The sequence below is a fragment of the Panthera onca genome, chromosome E1 (genome assembly GCF_046562875.1).
Source record: "Panthera onca isolate mPanOnc1 chromosome E1, mPanOnc1 haplotype 2, whole genome shotgun sequence".
NCBI classification, from domain to species: domain Eukaryota; kingdom Metazoa; phylum Chordata; class Mammalia; order Carnivora; family Felidae; genus Panthera; species Panthera onca.
Window position 1 is genome coordinate 57461050 of NC_138352.1, and position 17228 is coordinate 57478277.

General features: G+C 51.9%; 1 protein-coding gene across 4 annotated transcripts in view; it reads right to left on the bottom strand.

Annotated features, from left to right (window-relative positions):
* The window catches only part of ACLY (ATP citrate lyase), a 49128-nt gene extending 36091 nt beyond the window's left edge, over positions 1-13037 (bottom strand). For 2 of the 4 annotated variants that reach the window (XM_081791299.1, XM_081791298.1), the window contains exons 1-5: positions 9374-9519; positions 4325-4506; positions 3083-3205; positions 1072-1134; positions 287-477 (exon numbers count right to left, since the gene is read on the bottom strand). In XM_081791299.1, the coding sequence (XP_081647425.1) occupies positions 287-477; positions 1072-1134; positions 3083-3205; positions 4325-4483 (536 nt within the window). In that variant the 5' untranslated portion in view covers positions 4484-4506; positions 9374-9519. Of the gene's footprint in view, positions 1-286; positions 478-1071; positions 1135-3082; positions 3206-4324; positions 4507-9373; positions 9520-10169; positions 10314-11449; positions 11520-12922 lie in introns of those variants that run through there. The other 2 variants (XM_081791296.1, XM_081791297.1) reach the window with 2 other exon arrangements.
* Between the last annotated feature and the right edge of the window lie 4191 nt (positions 13038-17228).

The following is a 17228-nucleotide window of genomic DNA, read 5'->3' on the forward strand; positions in this document are numbered from 1 at the left end:
AAAGGAGCTGTCAGGCATGCAGCCGGAGGTGTTGGTACCAGACAGACAGGGCCAGTGGGGTGAGGGATGCTTACGGCATATTTCAGTCTGAGCCAGCTTCCTGTCTGCCCCCTGCTCCCCTCCTTGGGACAGGGAGGCGCTGTGCCTTCCCTCTCACCCAGACGCTGGGGCAGGGCAGCGGATGCCCACACAGGGAAGACCACCTTGCTTTCCCTGCCCTGTGTCCGGAGCTCTCGACCTTCCCCGCTCCCCCACTGCCACCTGCCTGCCCTCCCTCTCACTCAACTCTTTCTTCTCTTCAGGAGCGTGGACTAAGAGGTGTTTCTTGATGTCCTCAGCATTCAGTTTCTTGTCCACGCCAACGAGCAGTTTCTGGGCTTTGGTGTCCACGTCGCCCACGTCCACCCCACCTTCATGGTGGAACAGGACATAGTCCCCTTCTCGGGTCGCATAGATGCAGACGTAGAACTCCTCCGCCTTGCAGGGGAAGACAGTACCACGTGGGGGAGGGGCACTGAACTGGCAAGCCCAACCCCTTTGGGTGCATTTCTAAAACCCTAGTAAAGGGGCGCCTGGGTGGCTCAGTCAGTTAAGCATCTGACTCTTGGTTTCGGCTCAGGTCATGAGCCGGTTCGTGAGTTTGAGCCCTGAGGCAGGCTCTGCGTTGACGGTGGGAAGCCTGCTTGGGATTCTGTCTCCCTTTCTCTCTCAAAATAAATAAATGTAAAAAGTTACTGTCTTCCCTTCAGGGACAAGAGGAGAGCAGAGGCCATTGCCTAGCTGACAGTCCAGACTCAGCCACTGTGACCCGATCTGGGGGAGGGTGCCTGCCTTCAAGTCTTTCTCATCCCAGCACCGAGAAGCCCCCTGTTACCAGCCCTGACTCCTCCCTGCTACAAACTAAGCCTTTCCCTTCATCTCTGGACTCCCTGCTCCATGGCACCCTCAGACCCTCAGAGAGTCTGGTCCTTTTCACTTTTCTCCAGCAGCTTGATTTCTCCTTTCATCATTTTAGAGTCGACAAACACAAAGTGGGGGAGAAGACCCGGCTTGGAGCCACGTCACACATACCTGACTGTGGGGAACAAAGGGTTCGATCAGAAAGTTCTTGAGGAAGCCTTTGGCCTTGCCAACCTATTGAGATTGAGAAAAATAAAGCTTAGATGGACCAGCGGGTCTTGTCCCCCAGGGCAGGAGGACTGCCCTCTGCTCCCTCTACTTGGCTGTCCCACCGGAGCCGGGGCTCAGGTACTACTGCCACGACATCTGGCAGAGAGAGATTTTCCAGAAACCAGGGCAATGGGGTCACAGACCCTAAGCTGAAGAAGTCTTCACGAGATACTCCTTCACCCACTGCCAGCCACACTGCAGTGTACTGACCTCACACGTTCTTTCTCTGCCTCCTCTGGAGGGTGACAAATGAGCTGGGCTAACAAATGTTGCCCCCGCCCCCACAGCACAGACATCAGGACTCCTCTCCCTCCTGCCATCAGTAGCACAAGTTAAAGAGCACAGACAAATCAAGGCTCTCCATCCCTGAGCTCAAGCAGAGAGACCCAGCCCAAGGACAGAAGTCTGGGCCTGGGAACAGCAGGGATGGGGGGGAGCGGGGGGAGGGAGAGCTTGACGGGGAAAACTTCACGCACACTTTCCTGGCTGAGGACAACAGGCCTGCAGAGCTAATCAGTTTGAGTGGGTCCCTGGCGGCTGCCGAGGCGAGACAGCCCTCATCCCAGAGTGTCTCAAAGCCCCCGCCCCCCCCTCCCCCCCAGCCCGTGTGCGTCACTGCTGAGTCAGGGACCAGACAGTGATCCCTCAGAGGTAATGAGCCGCTTCTGCCGAGGCGGACACTGTTGCCGGCCCCGACATGGCTGACAGCCCCCTCCCAACAGCAGCTGAGGAGAAAGAACACAAGGACCTCTCTGGGGACACCACTCAGCCCCCAGTCCTGCCGTCCTCTCGCCAAAGGCCTGCAAGCAAAAAGGCCAGTAGAGATCCCTCCGGCCCCAGGTCCACATACGAGTTTAAGAGGTCCTCTTTAGTTCAAGAGCCAAAAACTGGGAAATTACCACAAAGAGCTGATTGGAGAGAGCCCAGGAAGAGAGGAAGACAGCTTCGTTGTCATCCTCACCCTGCTTCCAGGACGGCCAAAGAAGAGAACAGCTCAGCCCTGGTGACAGTCACCCAAGATGGGGCAAAGCTGCGCATGGACAGCACACCCTTCCCGGCCTCAGGCCCGCCTCAGCCCGCTCCCCCTCGCCTGTTCTCCAGTCCCGTCCAGGAGTAAAAAGGAAAAGAAGTGCAATTTTATTTCTGAGCCTCTCCTAGCCTTCCCTAAACCACATTTCACTTCAGCTCTCTCATCTACAGAGTTGACATTAATCACCAAGCTGGGGGAAGCCAAGAACTGAATTTCCTCTTCAGTGTTACCAGTCTCATCCTCGGCTCTTGGTCTAATAACGTCTCTGCCTAAAAGATTCTGCACCTGCCTTCTGCAACTTTTTCTTGCCGGCCCTCTTAGGCATACACGTCACGACAAGCTGCTGTGCCCTTTCTGGAAACGGAAAAGAAAGGACTTCCCAGAATGAGCCTCAGAGTCTCATCTCCGTGATGGGTCTGTTAAAGAAACAAACCATTTCCGGGGCGCCTGGGTGGCTCAGTCAGTTAAGTGTCCGACCTCAGCTCAGGTCACGATCTCGCGGTTGGAGCCCCACGTCGGGCTCCACACCAACAGTGTGGACCCTGCTTGGGATTCTCCTCTGCCCCTCCCCCACCTGCGCGCCCGCTCTCCCTCTCTAAATAAACAAACAAACCAATAACAGACCGTTTCTACCTGGCCATGAACTGGACTGGGGTTACTTTTGCAGCCCATCTTGCCATTCGCTGATGGCAGAGCTGGGAGCGAGCACCAAGACTGGCCCTGCTACCAGGCAGCTCTGCGGGACCCAAGGCTGCAGTGTGGCCTTCCCCAGGCCGCAGTGTGGCCGAGTAGGCAGTGAGCCTACAGGGCTGCTCATCTGGAGATGACCACATCCACTTCTGTTCCCACAGCACCTCCACCCCAACCTATAGCCGTACTCACGGTGGCCTCCTGTCCCAGCCGTGGTTTCAGCCAGGACTTAATGCCTTCCAGAGTGAGGTTGACCCCAACGAGGCCCAGCTTTCCACGCCGTTTGATCAGCTGGTCTGGCTTGACCACCAAGTTCTGGAACAAGAGGGAAAGGAAAGAAACGGGAGAGTAAGAGATTACAGTCTGGGGACCCGAAGCACAGGACAGCCTGCATGGCTTCCTATCCACCCATCCGTTCTTCAGTGTCAACTCCTAGAAGCTTTTCTCACCTATCCAAGCCTATACCTTTCTTTTGACATCCAGGAATCTGGAGCCATCCGTGCCCCGAATGGGGCCTGGCACAGTGTAGATACTTACCACATACCTGCCGCATGAGTGATTCCCTACCCTCCCTATGCGACATCTTAGCTCCACTAAACCATGAAGCCCTCAGAATATGGACCAGCACCTGTGTTCCAAAAGGAAGAACAGGGGGACAGAGCCTTGTGGTGACCAAGGACCTTAGAGTTCTGGTCAATCCCATCCCTGGGCCTGACCCCGTCTACAGGCCCAGCAAGCAGCCCCTAAGCACTGCTCACATGCTGCCAGCCAGGAAATGCGCCACCTCCCGAGGCAGCTCCTTTCATGGGTGGGCTACCTTGTGCTGGGAGGGAACGTGCACCCCCAGAACCCGCTCTCCTGGCCCTGCCCAAGAAGTCTCTGCCTCCCAACAATGGTCCCACAGGGACCCGGACAGAGGAGCCTCTACTCTGGGCTGGCTGCCACACAAAGTCCACAGCACGCTTCCTCATGGCCCGAACACATTCCTAACATGCTGCACTTGGGAAGAGTGGAGCCCACACCCACTTTTACTGAGCACCTACAAGTGCCAGGTGGCACACCAAATGCTTTCCAGACATTATTGCTAATCTTTATAGCTCACAGGGTGAGTGTTCCGCCCATCTGACAGATGGGGAATCTGCCACTCGAGAGAGGTAAAACAGCTTGCTCCAGGCCACACGGTTAATCAACAGAGAGCTTTGGTCTGGACTCCAGTCAGTCAAGCTCCAAGCCCTTGCGCTGTGTTCCCTGCTGGGGCGTCTCAACACGTGGGGCCCGGAGCCGAACACAAAATCCCACTCAGCCCACTGCACGCTGCCCACTGATGTGGGCAGTCTGCCATCGTGTGACCCGGTGGGACATCTCCACCAAACCGACCGTCTCTATTCCTCTGACCCTGGACCCGGAAGAAGGGCCTGGGGAGGGTGGGCTCACCTGGCTGAGCAGCCAAGGGTGGTCCTGCAGCAGGCGGGCCCAGTCTGTGTCAGGGGTGACCCGGGCATACTTGAACCGGTTCTGGATGGCTGAGGTGGTGCAGATGAACTTGTAAAGGAGTTCTTTGCCCGTCTGCTCCGAAATCGCCTTGGCCGACATGGCCGCAGAGGGACCTGCTCTACCTGTTGGGAGGAACAGGAGCTGGTGGGCAGGGGAAGAGACCCGTGTCCAGCTGCCCCCAGACAGTAAGACCAGATCTCAGCACTTCTCAGGAGGCGGAAGGAGGACTGGCCCAGCAGGAGGGAAGGAAGGGAGATCTCAATGAGCACTTCTTCTTTTTTTTTTTTTTTTTAATATGAAATTTATTGTCAAATTGGTTTCCAAACAATATCCAGTGCTCATCCCAACAGGTGCCCTCCTCAATGCCCATCACCCACTTTCCCCTCCCCACCACCCCCCATCAACCTTCGGTTTGTTCTCAGTATTTAAGAATCGCTTATGGCTTGCCTCCTTCCCTCTCTGTAACTTTTCCCTCTTCCCCTCCCCCCTGGTCTTTTGTTGAGTTTCTCAGGATCCACATATGAGTGAAAGCATATGGTATCTGTCTTTCTCTGCCTGACTTATTTCACTTAGCATAACACTCTCCAGTTCCATCCACGTTGCTACAAAAGGCCAGAGTTCATTCTTTCTCATTGCCAAGTAGTATTCCATTGTGTATATAAACCACATCTTCTTTATCCACTCATCAGTTGATGGACATTTAGGCTCTTTCCATAATTTGGCTATTGTTGAAAGTGCTGCTATAAACATTGGGGTACAAGTGCCCCTGTGCATCAGCACTCCTGTATCCCTTGGGTACATTCCTAGCAGTGCTATTGCTGGGTCATAGGGTAGATCTATTTTTAATTTTTTGAGGAACCTCCACACCGTTTTCCAGAGCGGCTGCACCAGTTTGCATTCCCACTCAATGAGCACTTTTGACATCAGGGAAGGAGGATCAGGAAGTGAAGAGAGAGAGAAGGTGGAGATAAACAAAGGTGGCATGTTCCCCAGGTCTCTTGGCCTCAACCTTGTCTCTACTTCCTCTCGACAAACCAGCTCACATTCATCTTGGAGCAAAAGGCAGCTGGCTGGGGAGACAGGAATACCAGTGGTATGACCCAAACCCATGTGCTGGTCCCACCCGAGGTCCCACACAGACACTGAAACACACCCTTTGGTTCTGTGACCTACGGGGCGCACAGCCAGAATTATGCAATCCTGCCCTTACTCCCCTCCCCCTACAGGTTTCGTCTCCCCCACATCCAGACTCACCCATTTCACGCACTTACACTCACCATCAGGCTGTAGGCCAGGCAGGTGAGTTTACTTAACCCCAGGCAGGATCAAACCCTCAAGGAGCAGAGAGTCACCTCAGAGTCCATTTCTCCCAGGACACTAGACTCCCACCCCCGAGTTCAGAGCAGGCACTGGGCAGGGAAACTGTGACCTTCAGTACATCCCACCCGCCCCACTGAGTCACTCAGCTTGCTAATTTAGAGCAAAACAGAGGCCTCTCTGGGGACCACCCTGTACTGGTCACTTCTAGCTGAGCCGAAGCTGAGGGAGGAGGCAGCAGTCATCCCAGGTCACATGGATATAGAAGTCATCTCATACGAACCCTGTGAGGTACACGGAGATTCATAATCCTATTTCTTAGATGAGGAATAGCAGCTCAGAGGAGCTACCATACCTTGCCCAAAAAGCCAAACAAATGAGCAGGGGACCCAGGACTTGAACCCAAATACTCTTATTCCTGCTCCCCAGAAAACCCCACACTCGTCAGCCCGAGAGAAAAGACCATTTCTCCCAGGACCAGGCCATGTCCCCCCCTTCACCTCACAGAAGGGTCTGTGATGACAATTTCTTCATTTTCCGTCCCCACCGCGTTGTCCTGACACACCCATTCTCCCATGGTAGCAAGTTGGGGAGAGGATCAGGGGAAGGGGGAGGGAAAGGAAACCAAGTCATTCAGACTAAGAACTTGGCCTCATCAGGAAAAGTCACTCCAATCTCTTCCACAGAGATCCAGAACTGAAGTTGCTGAATTTGCTGAGAAGAAAAGTCAAGTTCAAATAAAAGAAGGCGGACCCGGGGGACTAGCTGGTTTATACACACAGGAAGGTGGGTCTCCATCTCCAGCTCAGGGAAGGCCAAAGTTTCAGAGGCTACTCTCCACCTCCCTCCCAACCGGCTTGGCTGGCCCCCTCGGCCTCCCAGCTAGTCTCCAACTCAGCACAATGGGTGCTTTCAGTCTGGTGTCTGGCCCAAAGTGGGGTAGCTGGGAAGGGGCTCAGAAGAGATGTTCCCTTTTCTGGCCTTCCCCTGGGATGACTTCCGGCTCCTCCTCAGCAAGAGTTTCCAAAGGTGATGCTTCAGCCAGCCCCTGGGTCCTGCAGCCCTCCACCCACCCCCCACCCACTCCAGCTCTATTTCCCAACCTTCTTGACTTCAGACCAGAAAAACTGGTCCTGAAATCAGATGGGTACACCTGCCCCCACCCCCTTCCCAAACAGAGCGCAACCTAGGGCAGATGAAGCAGGAAAAGGAGGCGGCAGCTGCTGGCCATGCTCCGTGGTTCAGAAACATCAAGCACCTGTGATCACAAACTCCAGGAGTTTGCTAAGCCTCCCCAAGCAGAGAACAGTCTGACACTACCAGAACAACAACCCCCTCAAAACTGGCACCTCCCAAAGCAGACAAAGGAAAGGGGTAAGAAAAGGCCTGTTCTGCAGCTGGAAAATCACAACTTTCTTGAGTCCCAGGCAAGACAAGAGTTCATTTCCACAGGATGGTTGGAGGGGGGCAGGGGGTGGACACAACGAGGGGATGATATAGGATAGAACAGATTCGCCAGCTTACCAAAATAAGATATGCCACCAGAGCACTTTGGCGTAGATGGCTGGGCAGGCCCTTTCAAGGCCAAGACAGGATTTATATGATGGAATAAAATGGGGAAAAAATCTGGTCTCTGCATGTTCACCAAATGCAGGAAAGAAGGCTCACAAACCCAGGGAGGGGTCTCGGTGGAGAAAATTCGCAAAATTAATCATTCAGAAGGGTCTTGGAAGTCTCTCTAGGGCAGTGGCTCTTAACCTACTTGAGGTCTCAGATTCCTGAGCGCATGAAGAAAAGCCCCGAAAAATGTGCGCCTCATTTCAAGATGCTTATGATTATGACCACAGACCACCAGTTAAGAGCATCTACTGTAGTGACAGCGCGGCTGAAAGTGTATACCAATCTGGATCTGGGGATCCACTCCCCCAGAGTCCTAGGCTGCCTCCTCAGGAACTGAATATGCTCTCGAACCGGTGATAGGTGATTTTAGGACAAAGCTAAGACCCCAGGGGTCCGCTCTGGGGCCCTAGGAACTGTCACCTAATAACAAGTAAAATGTAAACCATTTGGGGGATATCATGCCGAGGAACCTGAACACACACACACACATCACACATATCCTCTCTCTCCCCTCAAGGGAAGGACTTTATGAGCTGAATGGGGTCTTTTCTGCAGACAGGGTGAGTGACCCAGGATTGAGTTCATCCACAGCAGCCACTGAGAACTGAAGCAGCCCACAGGGAAGGCTGAATGAAAGCAGACTGTTTCCCAGGAATGTATCCCTGGGACATAGCCAGTGCAGAGGAACCAATGGAGATGCTACTTAGGGTCTCCCCCTGGGAAAGACAAAGAGCACTCCTTTATAGGTCAGTATCCATAGGACTGGTTTTTGTGTTTTTTTGTTTTTGTTTTTGTTTTGTTTTTTTTTTTTTGGAGGGGAGGGTTGTTTTTAAGAGGACAAGCAATTCCTGGAATAAAGGGAAGAGGCAGAATTCTGTGAGGGTCCCCCTAGTGCAGCAAGCATGTCAGAATGGGATGGAGACACCAGCTGCCTGGTTTCCAAGGGCTCTTCCTGTCATCTGGCCCAAGCTTCTGAAGTTCTCTAAGAGATAAAAATTACCACCCCCGCCCTGGGTAGCTGGGGTCTACCAGGTTTTCCTCAAGCAGTATTTCAGAAATCCAAGATCTGAGCGGGCTGAAAGACCTCAGAGCAAAGTTAGTGGGTGGAAGGCGTGGGCTGGTTGGCCAAACTGGTGCCATGCACTGCTCCTCCCCTCTCCAAAATCCTCCTGCCAGGCCGACCCTGGGGACCACCCAATGGCAGAACTCCTCGCTACTGCACAGTATCTGCCAAGGTTGGAGAGGGCAGCAGGCGCTGGGTCTGGCCCTCTGCCAGGCCCTACAGGAGGGCGGCGGCAGCATCCTCAGCCCTCTCCGGGACCTTGCCTTGGCCAGGCTCGGCACAGGCGTCAGCGCCAGGGGTGGGAGGGAGACGGGCACCCCGGCCATCTGTCGCTTAGAGGCTGGGCCCGACGGCACCTCCTGAGCGAGGAGGGTCCTTCCCGCGCCGGTGCTCCACGGCCCGGTCCTTGCGGGCGAGGCCAGGCGTCGGGCACCCTGGGACAGCCCGGCGCCGCGTGGCCCGCCAAGGCTACGCGCCGGGCTCGCTCCCTCCACTTTCGGCGCGGGACTCAGTCGCTTCTTCACAAAAAAAAGAGAGGAAGCGCCCGAGCCCGGATAGGAGTGGGGCGAGTGGCCACCGGTGACCCCGATGGGGACAAGAGGGAGGCCCGCTAAAGCCCGAAGAGGCTCGAGGACTGGCCCCGGTGGGGGTGAGAGGGGCCTGGTTGGTGCAAATGCAATTTAGCGGAGGGAAAAGAAGCCAGGGCGGCGGCACACCCTATGCAAACTCCCTGAAACTGGAATGTGGGAGAGTGGGGGTGGGGTGGTCGACACGCTGCCACCAGTCGGGGTTCCGAGCGAAGGCTAACCTAAAGCGAAGTCCCCCCCCCACCCCAAAAAAAAAAAAAAAAAAACTTCCAAGCAGAAGCAGGGAGGACGCGTGAGCACCAAGACGGCGCCGGGGAAAGCGGTTCCGGGTTGGGGGAGGGAGGCGGGAAGCTCCTCGGGCAGGTGGAGTATCCCGCGCGAAAGCAGCTGCCCGCCACTCACCTTTCTGCGAAAGCCCGTGCGCAGCGCTCCCTCCGCAGGCCCCGCCTCGCCGCCCAGTGCCCGGAGCGCTCCAGCCTCCAGCAGTCGCCGGGGAGCCGGCTTTTGTCCGGGCCCCTGCGGGCTTCTCCCCGCCCCCATCGGCACACGGCGCAAGCGGCCCCGCGATTGGTCACACGCGTTCCCTAGCCTGAGCGCCAAGGCTCCTCCGAATTTGCTGCCCGGGATAGCTCTGCCCCCGGAGGCGGGACTCAGGGGCTGCTGGGACTTGAAGTCCAGCTGGCGTGTCCGTCCGGAGGGCTGGTGGGCGCCGCCTCTCCGGATCCGGTAGGGCCGGGGCGGGGCCGGGGGCGGGGCCGGAGGCGGGGCCTCGGGTGGGGAGATGGGCCGGGCTATGCCGGGAGGAGAACGGACGGGGCGGGGGGCCGTGGCCTGATCACTTAGGGGCTGGGCCGACCGCAACTCCGAAGGAAGCGGTGGTGGGGGGTGAGGGGGAGGGTTGGCAGAACTGGCTGTTGCACAGTTTTAGAGACCTGGAGTCTCCTTCTCTTCCCCTGGGAGAAACTAACCTCCGCATCCCGGCCTCCTAAAATTGGTGACACTGAACACAGTTGCTTAAACCCGCTTTTTACGTAGCGATGGCAGACTGCTTTTGCATTTGAACGTGGGCTCTCTCTATTGAGCCGGTGGGGCTAGACTGAGAGATCAGGTAAACCTGCCAATGTGGGATAGGGCAGGGGATGAGGTGAGCGGGTGGGGCTAGGTGGGTGCCAGTCACATCGCTTTGCGTCCCACTCACCTCACCTCCAGGCGGAGCTGAGAATTCAACGGAGAGGTTCTAGCACAAGGCTGGGGTCATCTCTGCAGGTCTCCTTTCCCTTACCCACCATCGGAAGCTTCCACACTGGAAAGAATGAACTGTTGCCTCCTCCTTCTCCATTACCTGTGAGACAGGCTATTTTCCAAACCCAAAACTGGGACACCCGGTCTGACAGGTGCTGGTGAATTAGGTGGAGCAGAATATTTGAAATCAAGCAGTCCTGAAAACCAGGACATATATTTACTGCTCTGACATTCTGGAGCTTTCACCCCAGTCCTGAAGGTCTCGGGAGCCGCTCCAGGACCCTAACAGCTGCCTAACTAGCTCCAGGAAGGAGTCTCAATGGAGCACTGATCAACTCAGGTGAAGGGGTCAGCCCAGTATGCAGAGAATCACCATGCCTGAGCCACTGCCAAGCACTCTGGGTCCCACTGACACACTGCAACAGTGTTGCGACATTCTTGTGGACAAAAACTTTTGGAAGCCCTCTTTCCTCCAATTCAGCTGTAGCCAGGAGTGGGTCAGCTAAAGTCACTCACTGCCCATGCCTGAACTAAGTGATCCCTGATGATGTCACTTTCTGGTTGCTTCCTTCTCAATGGTCCTTTTCAAAGAACAACTCCTCACATCCTCTCTCCTGTTGGTCCTGGAGACTGACCAACAATCAATCTATGGATTGAGCTCCAACCGTATCAAGAATCTCCCCAAAGATCACAAATCTCAGGGAAGTGTCACCTCTCAGTAGGTAAAGAAAACATCTCTTATGAGGGGCCCCTGGGTGGCTTAGTCGGTTAAGCATCCAACTTCTGCTCAGGTCATGATCCCGTGGTTCAGGGGTTCAAGCCCCACAATGGGCTCTGTGCTGACAGCTCAGAGCCTGGAGCCTGCTTCAGATTCTGTGTCTCCCTCTCTCTCTCTCTCTCTCTCTGCCCTTCTCCCGCTCACACTCTGTCTCTGTCTCTCTCTCAAAAATAAATAAACATTTAAAACATTTTTTAAAAAAGGAAAGAAAGAAAGAAAACATCTCCTAGCCTTGGGGGACAGAAATTCCAGGTCTTCAGGGGCTAGCAGGAAGATTGTAGTCAGGTGCCCTGATTATCCCTCTGGCTAGAAAGATACAACTCATCCAGAAACAGTCATCCAGGTAGAACATAAACTGTAAGAAATGTTCATCAATTTGGCAATATCGATAAAAATTTTAAATGCACATTCTTTTGCCCCAGCAATTTCATTACGAACAATTTATCCTTCACGTATACCTGCATATGTGCACGAAGATGAGGCTCTTTGCTTTGTTCACTGCTGTGTCTCCAGCACATTGAATAGGGCCTGGTACATAATAAACAATCAATAAATATTTGCTGAGTGATTAAGTCCCCCATATAGTTATTGCTGGGCCCAAATGTGACTAGCCCCAGGTGGGGGCAACAAGAAAGGAACTGTCCAGGGAGTGAGGGGAGGAGAGGTGCTGGCCCGAGGGTCCGTGAGCCAGCCAAGCACCGGGATTTTTCAGTTCTCTGAGTGGTTCAGTGCTAGGTCCTTCCCCACAGCCTTCAACCTCCCCAGGAAATACTCTCTCATTACTCCACCATGTTCCCACAGAGGCTCTTCTGCTCTGAATTGGTCAATTCACAAACGGTGAGATCATGACCTGAGGCGAAATCAAGAGTCAGACACTTAACCGACTAAGCCACCCAGGTGCCTCTGTTTTTGCCATTTGAATCACCTCTCTCCTCTTCTAGATCGAGCTGGAAGACAAGTCCATGCCCCCCGAGATAGGATATGGACACCATCTCCGTGCCTGGATTTCAGGCACACCACAACAGTTTCAGTGGCCTTAGACTATCCAGTGGCTCCCTCCTGGATTTTAATCCACTTTAGCTAATATTCATTGAGCACCTACTATGTCAAAGTCATGGGTGCTAATGCATACTCCTCACAACAACCGCTTGAGCTAAGCGTCATCATTTTGCAGATGGGCAACTGGCCCTCTGCTGCCAGGTCCCTTGCCCTGTCCACTACCACCTGCTGCAGGTGAGAAGGAAGAAAAGGAAATCATATCCAGTGAGTCTCCCCAACTTGGCTAGAAGCTCCTCAAGACCCAGGACCATGCCTTGTTCCTTTTGGCATCCCCAGGGCCTAGCATGGTGCTAGGCACACGTTAGGCACTCACTGTATACATGACTGAATAAATGCTGGAAAGAACATGTGAAGGAAGGAAGGAAATTGTAGAAGTCAGGGGAAGAGGGAGAAGATGCAGCCAAGATGGGGTCTACCTGAGGGTGCACTTCTAAACCCACCTGTCCCCTTGCGACAACCAGAGACAAGGGCTTACAGCAGAGGCCCATCATGACCCACCCTGTGAGGAACCAGGGAAGTTCTCACTCCTGCAGCATTCACTGTTTGCCCAGCACTGAGCAGTCTCTAATTGGAGCCAAGGGCCAAGAGCCCATGTATCCTGGGGTAAGCTCCCCAAGGAGGTATGGCCAGAGCCAGAGCCAGCTTCTGTGCTCAGGAAACATTCTCCAGCCAGCCCAACCAGCTCCTGTCCAGCGTCTTTCCAGAGTCACCCCCCCAACTCTGCCCTCACCCTGTCTTAAAAACTGTCACTGCCTCGTGCTCACCAGGTGTGTTCCTCTTTAATTGCCTCCTCTTTCAGGAGGCACTCCTCCACTTTATCACTTCTTATCCTAAAACAGAACCTACACAGCCCCCCCCCCACATTACTTAACCTTGACTTTCACTTGACGTCTTTAACCTTCTCTCTAAATGAACCCATTATTTTTGTTTCTTGTCTCTCTTTGCCACGCTCTGTGTTTGGAAATTCTCTCAAGGGCAGGCAGAAGCAGGAGTCATGGTATGGGGACGCCTGGGTGCCTCAGTCAGTTAAGTGTCTGACTTCAACTCCGGTTGTGATCTCACAGATCGGATTGTGAGTTCCAGCCCTGCATCAGGCTCCCTGCTGTCAGCACAGAGCCTGCTTCAGGTCCTAGGATCCTCTGTCCCTCTTTCTCTGGCCCTCCCTGCATGAAAAAAGAAAGAAAGAAAGAAAGAAAGAAAGAAAGAAAGAAAGAAAGAAAGAAAGAAAGAAACAGGAGTCATGGTATATGAATGAGAATTGTCAGCCTCCATGAAGCTGTCTCTACCTTGACACCAGTCTTAAGAGTTTAGGACTGTGCTTCACCCTAGTTGGCTTTGAAGGCCTCATCCCGAGCACAGGTTGTGTCTGTCTCTCTCCCTAATAACTTAGGTCCTGCCTTGAGGTTGTGAAGCCATGAGTGCTGCTTATTTAGGCCTCCTTGATCACAGAAACACAGAACATCAGAACCAAAAGAGACCTCAGAAATACCCTAGTCCAATCCTCTTATTTTACAAAGGAGGTGCAGGGGAAATTGAGGCCCAAAGAGATAACCATACTGCAGATAGGAGGGCAGATGGATTCAACTACCTTGGAAACCATTGGCATTATCCCATAAAACTAGAGTCACATACATGAAGGCCATACAGCTCCACTCCTAGGTATGTACCCAGGAGAATCTCATACATGTTAGGAGATACATGGGAGATTGTCCAAATTTCCTTCAACAGTTGAATGGTTGGATGGGGTGTGATATGCTCATACAAGGAAAAACTTGACAGCTGGGGGAAATGAATGAATTGCAGCCATATGCGACGACACGAATGAATCTCAAAAACATAATGTTGAGCAAAAGAGTGGAACATAAAAGGTGTGTATATAGGATGTTTCAATTTACATAGAGTTAAAAAGAGACAAACCTTGGGGCGCCTGGGTGGCTCAGTGGGTTAAGCATCTGACTTCTGCTCAGGTCACGATCCTGTGGTTTGTGAGTTCGAGCCCCGCATTGGGCTCTGTGCTGACAGCTCAGAGCCTGGAGCCTGCTTCCGATTCTGTGTCTCCCTCTCTCTCTGCCCCTCCCTGTTCACGCTCTGTCTCTCAATAATAAATAAACGTTTAAAAAAACCGATACATCACATATAAAGTCAAATCACTTTCCTTACATTTAAAGAAAAAAAAGAGACAAACCTAAGTTATATTATTTAGAATGGATACACAAAGGTGGAAAAACTACCAAGAAAAGCAAGGAAATGATTATCACCAAAAACTGCGTTCTACTTCTTTTATTCAATAAATATTTACTGAATGCCTGCAGTGTACCGGGTACTATTCTAGACACTGGGGCACCAATGAATGAAATAAGCAAAGATGCTAAGCCTTGTGTAGCTCACATTTCATCAGGCAAAACAGCAATGAACAGGGCAAGTAGGTTGCAGTTTTAAATAGGGTGGTAGGGGGAAGCCTCATTACAAAGAAATTTGAACAAATACGTGGAGGGGAAGGGGTCAGTTAAGTGGCTAGGAGGGAGCATTCCAGATCAATTCCAAGGCATTTGAAGCTGAGAGAACACCCAGAGCCCTGTGAAGGAGCATGTCTGCTATTTTCCTGTTCAAGGAACTGTAAAGAGACCACGTGGCACAGGGAGTGATGGACAGAGTAGCTTTTATTCAGAATGAAAGGGGGGACCATTGTAGGATTTGGACAGAGAGTGACAGGATCTGACTTGTATTTTACAAGGAATATCTGTATATAAGGGTCCCTGGGTGGCTCAGTCAGTTAAGCATCCAACTTCTGCTCAGGTCATGATCTCACAGTTCATGGGTGCAAGCCCCGCATTGGGCTCTGCACTAGGCAGCTCAGAGCCTGGCATCTGCTTTGGATTCTATGTCTCCCTCTCTCTCTCTCTCTGCCCCTCCCCTGTTTGTACTCTCTGTCTCTCAAAAATAAAATAAATATTAAAAAAATAAAAGGAATACATATATTTTTTAATAGGACAACTTTATTTTTTTACATCCCCCCCCCCCACCTTTTTTTAAGTAAGGCTTATGCCTAACGTGGAGCTTGGACTCATGACCCCAACATCAAGAGTCACTTACTCTACCCACTGAGCCAGCCAGGTGCCTCTTAAAGGAATATCCTAACTGCTATGCTGAGAAGGAAGGGGGCAAGGGTTAAAAAAAAAAAAAAAAAGAGAGAGATCTAGTTTAAAGGATATTGCAATAGGGGCACCTAGGTGGCTCAGTTGGTTGGGCAACCAGCTTCGGCTCAGGTCATGATCTTGTGGTCCGTTGAGTTCGAGCCCCAGGTCGGGCTCTGTGCTGGCAGCTCAGAGCCTGGAGCCTGCTTTGGATTCTGTGTCTCCCTCTCTTTCTGACCCTCCCCCACTCATGCTCTGTCTCTGTGTCTCTCAAAAACGAATAAACGTTAAAAAAAAAAAAAAAGATATTGTAATCCTGGAGGGAGCCCATGTGGGCTCAGACTAGGGTAGTAACCAGGACGGTGGTGGTTACCTAGGGAGGAGCTAGTGCAGGGATGAGATTGTGATTGAGGAGAGGCCTCACAGCGTGCCCCCTGTTGGCAGTGTTTCTTGACTTACTTGTGTGATGATTACATGGGTGTTCATTCTATAATTATCTAATAAACTGTGTATTTTATGCGTGTTTTTGTACTTGTGCTATTTTTCACCATAGAAGGAGCTGTAAAGGGAGAAAACGGAGATATAAACAGGTAACATAAGGATCCCAGCTAATAAATGGCTGAGATATGTTGGGAACTAATGCCAGTGCTTTGAACCCTAACCAATCCAACCTAAGGCATGGGCCCCAGCCCAGATCACCTATTTCCTGGTGCTGTGGCTTCTGGAAAACTCTGTCACCTCTCTCACCCTCACTGTTCCATCTGTGAAACCAGGAAAATAGTGCCTGGCTCCCTTCTTCATCTGGGTGCTGTCAAGACCACAAAATACTTTGTCACCTGCCCAAAGCACACATTGTTATTGCTATTTAACTGTGCTTTTTTTTTTAATGACTTTATTGATACGTAATTGATATACAATAAATTGTCCATATTTAAAGCGTACAACTTGATGAGTTTTAACCCAGGTATACACCGTGAGAACATCGCCACAATCAAGATAGCGCACATATCCTTCACCACCTCCCAAAGGCTACTTGTGCTCCTGCGTCTTCTATCCCTTCCTGCCCTCTGTTCATATTCCTAGGAAGCACCCTTTTCTTTTGGGCTTAACCGACGAAGCCACCCAGGTGCCCCCGTATTTTCCGGAATTTTATATGAATGGAATCATAGAGTCTTTTTCATCTGCATTTTTTCACTCAGCATTATTAGCTTGACATTTATCCATATTATGTATGTACCACAGTTCTTTCCTTTTTATTGCTGAGTAGTATCCCATTATGTGGTCTAAGTATGGTTTGTTGATCCATTTACCTGCCAATGGTTTGTTTTTAGTTTGAGGCTATAAAAATAAAGCGGCTATACATGTTTGTGTACAGCTTTGAATTCCCTTAGATAAATTTCCAAAAATTGAGGAATGGCTGAGTCATAGGGTAAGCATATGTTTAACATTTTAAGAAGCTGCCAGACTGTTTCACAGTGATCATACCGTTTTACATTCCTACCAGCGGCGTTTGAGAGTCTAGTTGCTCAACATCCTTGCCAACATCTGATAAAGTCAGTCTTTTATTTTAGTCAGGCTGTGTAGTGGTGCCTGATTGTGGGGTGTTTTGTGGTTGTTGTTGTTTGCTTGCTTTTGGAGATGAAGATTAGTTTTATTGTTAGAAGTTGGTTGGTAAGCTCTGGCAGAAAGAAATTCTTACCTACAAGCCATGCCAATATCATAACACCCATTTGTGAGGCCACCAGCTATGATGGCCACTGCCTGGAGCCCAGATGAAAACTGTCTATGACAGTGGACAAAGGCAGTCTCTGGGGTGTCACTCAGAAACTGAGTGACTTTGGCCATGATTGCTCTGGTCCTGAGCTGAAGCACATTTCCCACGCAGATAGCCCCCAGCTGGGCCTGGCTTAGCTTGACGTCCAGGGAAACTGTGGTCTTGACGGCCAAGAGAAGTTTGTCAGGGGTGATATCCTTGAAGTTGCTGTGGCTTCCTCAGCCAGTGGCCGTTAGCCACCTGTGCAATGCCACCATCATGTCCTCAGGT